Here is a 5,000-nt window from a genome sequence, read left to right as displayed (position 1 = left end):
TGGTGGTGTAGTGGTTAGGGCGCTTGACTGCTGTGCTCAAAGATGCGGGATCGAATCCCGGCCGTGGCGGCCGCTTTTCGATGGAGGCAAAAAGCAAGGCGCTCGTGTGCTGCGCGATGTCAGTGCACGTTAAAGAACCCCAGGTGTCGAAATTTCTGGAGGCCTCCACTACAGCATCTCTCATAGCCTGAGTCGCTTTGAGACGTTGACCTCCAAAGCCAAACCAATCCAGCAAGTATGTAACAAATGCTTCTTGGAAATGATGAGACCAGAGACAGTTGGCTGCGACGGCAATTTTAAGGACAGCATGTGACCAACTCCAACCAGATGACATTATGTCAGTGAGTATCTTGAATTATGCTATTTCCATTGAATAATGCATAATTAGCTGGATTATGAAACACATCCCTAAAGTTAGTCATGAAAAAAAAAAAGAGTGAGGGAGGGAGCGAGGCCGTCTCTCAGATGAGTCAGTGGACGGTCATCGCAGTGCAGTAGCCTGAGTCGCTTTGAAACGTTATGCCCTACAAACCAAACCAAACCATTGTTAGCCTTCTGTCTCCAGATTGATTATTTCCTTTCTTTGCTGCCCTTTATTCCTTCTTCCTTTACTTTCTGTATGTCCCTTCCGCCTCTCTCTTATTGTAGGCTAGCAAACACGATTTAAGTCTACCATCTTTCACATTCGTATATCTCCTCATCCTGTGCCTTTCTCATTTGCTGCTGCACTTTAATACCGACCGTAGCAGCCGCCTTTTTATAGAGACGGTAAGCTAAAGGCAACCGTGTATTGCACGGTGTCAGCTCACGTTAAAAACCTCTAAGGGGATTGAAATTACTCCGCAGCCATCCACTACGGCATCTCTTTATCTAACAATTCTTTCTGAATACTCGCGATGTACGCAGTTGACTCAATACAGAGGGCTCAATATACGTATAGTGGCCCCGTGCGCTATTTCATTTCAACTGCCAAGCAAATGATCACCCTTGAAAGCGAGCCCCACTTCTTCCATTGCTGTCGAGCTGCCCCTTCCTGGACATCATCATATCGTGTGAATGATGACGTAACCATGCTTATCCTGGGATCGAGCTTAAAGTGCACCTATTAGTACACAGTCTGTTTTGGATCTGAGTAGTGCGGTGACGCCTGTACCATTGTAACCTTTCTTCGGCTAAGCAGGAAACAAAAAGGGGCCCACGTTTCCACAATGGGTGGCTGCTGGCCTACGTCTTCCCAGAGAAGCAGCTAGTTGTTTGCCAGTTTAATGGAATTTATGTGCTCGTATAGTTAATACCGCGCCTATCTTGGAGGCAATAAACGCTTGAAACATTCTTAATATTTCAGAGCATACGGTTTTATCTGCTCTGCAGCTAAGTGCTTTAGAGTCGTGTAGCCAAATGCATGCGTATCGGAATCGGCTAAGAATTAACGGCTCTGTCACGATAAATTATTTGTGCACCAAAAATACTCATTATGCGACTGTCAATCATAAGACCTCAGTTTTGTTAACAATACGTTTAGCTTTTCTTTCCTGTGCTGAGCTTGTTGAGAATTTGGATGACACAGCGACACGAGTTCGCAGCTAATGCGACAGTTTGCATTCGCGAGGGATGTCCCCAAGAGTCTTCCGAGCGGAACAAGGCGGCTGCGCGCCCTGACCCCTCCGAGCGGACGCTCTTCCACGAACCTCTTCTTCTGTGGCACGTCCTTCCTGTTCCGGCATCCTGTCCTCATTTGACCATTTCCCAATAAAATAAAGGAGTGTTGTTCCGGTTCGAAGCGTCACGCGGGTAAACGGTGCGAAGGCCGCACCTAGCCAGAGACAGGAGCATGGCGCACCCCCTTCTCACTGCGTTTATTTGCCATATCCTTTGCACATACAGGTTCCTTTGATCTCTGATACTGGTCTCGACATATCGGTTAGTAGTAGACAGGCACCTTGTGGATCGCTGGCCCCGAAGGGCGCTCCGTCACTTACTTGTGTGGAAGTCCACCTTCTGGTAATGGCTTATATGACCTTGTTTATATCGTTGCTGGTCCCCACCAGCTGCAACAACGAAAAAAAAAAATGCGCGAGCCCACGTTATGCTGGCAATACTCGTGCTCGCTGCGCCTAATCGTACGAAGGCGTGAGATCACAGCGTGAAGCTAAAGGAGGTACATCTTGTACAATCAGTATTTGTCTCTTCATTAGTCGTGAAGTATTTTGTTTTTATTAGCACTATGATATTTGCCTACAAAATGCAGTTAACGTCCACTCAGGTTCTTTGTGTAAATCCCCGCCTTTATATATTGAAGTAAAATAATACGCGCGCAGTGGTGCTCGATTTTCTCAACAACTCAAAGTAAGGAGAGAAATCGGAAGGAAGGCGGGGGGGGGGGGGGGGGGGGGGGGGGGCACTAAATTAAATTTTGCCTAAATATAACCATCACGTCCTAGGCAAGTGCTAACGTAACTCAGACCACATAAAATAAAGAAATATAATTTCAAAAATTGATACTGGTGCGGAAAGCCTTTCCTTATGGCTGATTCGAGTTTTCTCAGTAGTTTCTACCATAGCTGCTGTACAAGCGCTACGCCTTAACATGCCATTTTATCTTTGTCCATCGGAGAAATAAAAACCGTCGTTGTTTAATCAAAAATTTCAGGGCAATAACAATTACGCTGTATGCAATCAGGTTTAGATAAAAGAGGAGGTTGTTCAATCTCGCGTATTCGACCACGTTCTCTTATTTGTTTAAAGGATGGCCCCAAAGCGGGTTACGTTAGAAAAATTTTCATTAGCATCAAAAATCAGCAACCTTAGGCATACGAAGGAAATCTATATAGTGTTCGTGCAAACATTATACTCGAGAACATTACAACCTCTCCCTGGAATAAAACCCGGGACCATCGCCTTCCAGGGGCAGCCTCTGCGAGCCAGGGGCGCAAGTGAGTAATTTCTCCCCTCTTAGAGTTGCACCACATTCAGAGAAACCTGCAATAAAAACTAAAATGAATAGACATAAATGCAGTCTTTCTCTGTCATTTGCTTGCAGCCCTGGTTTACTTGGCAGCGCACTGACACTCGTAGGCGGTGACCTCGGCTTTCGTCCCAAAGTCATGGCGAATTTTTCTGTAAATCTTAAATGTTTGTATGAGCTGTAATTTTCCTTATTATCGATATACCAGCTGCTTTGTGGATGATCATTAGAATTTACTACCTTTTTTGTCATATTCAACACGCATTTACGCTTGTCATTGTGGGCTTCTCTAATACAGCACCGCAGATGCAAACACGGGCAACGACTGGTACTTACCTAATTCTCACACTATGGCAACCATTTATCCGGAGAATTAGGAAGCGTTAACGAAACAGGGCTGTAATAAAACGGCGGCGTAAAATTATTAAGATATTTTGCATGGTTATTCAAGGCGAAGGGTATATACAAAAAGAATTATCATGTCTAACGGAGATGATTTTCAGTAACAGCATAAAATATTACTGCATATGCGCGGATTCCTTTTCTTTTTCGGCGTGGAAATACTTCACGTCACATATCTTGAGCGCACTCGGCAAAGGGGACCTACCACACTTTAACAGATTTACGTTATCTATCCTAGGTTAATTAACTTATTGAGCTGCAATATATACGCCTATATAGCCCCTTTGTCAGAAAACAATGTTTTCAGCTAAACACCTCACCTGTACAAAACTTTAAATATTAGCTAGAAGTGTTCAAACAAATACGAGTGGCTTAATTATTTTACATAAACATAACTTCGGGGAAAAATACGAAACAGCGTCATCAACTTCCGAGGAGTTTCCTAAGAAAATTACCTGTCTATTACTAAACCATACGTTGGTCTACCAGACATTCTTATTAAAATCTGCCAAATATCAGAAAAACCAGCTTTAAAAAAGCAGTGTCTCTCTGTCCATGGCACTCCAACCTTGACAGCAACAAACAATGCGGACTTCATGTGTTTATGCGACTGCGCGCCAATACAATTTCCGCGTTGCAAATTAGGCTTGAGGCAAGAAAACCAGTACTAAAAAAAATTTGTCACACTTACACAAAATGCGTCAGTAAAACCATTTTTATTCATGTCATCGCCCCTCGCTCTGCGAGGTGTATGCTCAAGAAGGTTTAGCAGAGCGTCATCCTGGCGCTTTTTTTCCTCCGGTTTCTTTCTGTGCCTTGACTCTGGTGCCCTCGGTAGCGTAGAAAAGAGCCGCTTGGCTATAGGAACTTGATCGTGGCTTGCTGGTCACCGGCGCTGTCCACACGTGGCTAAGATCCTCAAGTGGACTTGGTACAGTGCCAACGCCACAACGACGACGCCTGAGAAATACATAATCGTCAAGGTCGGCCGCACACGTAAGCGACGCAAACGTTCGCAGCTACGCCCTGACAACCAACGCTCAAGCCATGGAATTCATACTAAGACTGCACTGACTAATCGCGCAAGAGAAGCAGAGTCCACGTGCATACCGCTTCGCACCGCGCTCCGCGCTTACTAAAACACGTGCATTCGTAAACATGACGTGGCTCCGTTTGGAATGTTGTAAACAAGCCATCGGCGTTAAGCAACGGCGTTAAGTGCCAACCCCAGAGGGCTCAAGTCTTTTTGCGCGAGTTGACAGTCTGTATTGAATTCGTCCGCGGAAGAACGAGCACGACACGCACACGTAAATGTCATGGGTTTTCTCTTTCCATCAACAGCGTCCTTCACACGCGCTGAAGCCTTCCAAGGAACAGCAGAGTTTGGGTCCTCACATCCTCGATGAAGAACAGGAAAGGGTGGTCGGCCTTGAACTCGACCTCACCTCCTGGCGTCTTGGAGTGGCGAATGATGCCAGAAGAAAGAGCCACAGCTTCAGTACCTTTTTCGTCAACGTCCAGGAGAGCCTTGTGCAAAACTTCGTCCAGAGCAAGTGGCCGTTTCGAGGACACACCCGTCAGGTTGGCGTCGCGTGTGCTAAAGACATCTCGCACTCCAAGCGCCTGGAGTGGC

General features: G+C 45.8%; 1 protein-coding gene across 1 annotated transcript in view; it reads right to left on the bottom strand.

The window, feature by feature from the left end:
* Window positions 1-4,064: 4,064 nt before the first annotated feature.
* Window positions 4,065-5,000, bottom strand: part of LOC146198759 (leukocyte elastase inhibitor-like) — a 2,147-nt gene continuing 1,211 nt past the window's right edge. Inside the window, exon 1 of the mRNA XM_084594259.1 lies at window positions 4,065-5,000. This exon is cut by the window's right edge and continues 1,211 nt beyond it. Within this exon, the coding sequence (XP_084450385.1) occupies window positions 4,715-5,000 (286 nt within the window). The 3' untranslated portion in view covers window positions 4,065-4,714.

The sequence above is a fragment of the Amblyomma maculatum genome, chromosome 2 (genome assembly GCF_055883805.1).
Source record: "Amblyomma maculatum isolate TAMU_Amacu chromosome 2, ASM5588380v1, whole genome shotgun sequence".
Classification (NCBI taxonomy): domain Eukaryota; kingdom Metazoa; phylum Arthropoda; class Arachnida; order Ixodida; family Ixodidae; genus Amblyomma; species Amblyomma maculatum.
Note: the sequence above shows the minus strand (reverse complement) of the source record. Positions and strands in the feature narration are given on the sequence as shown.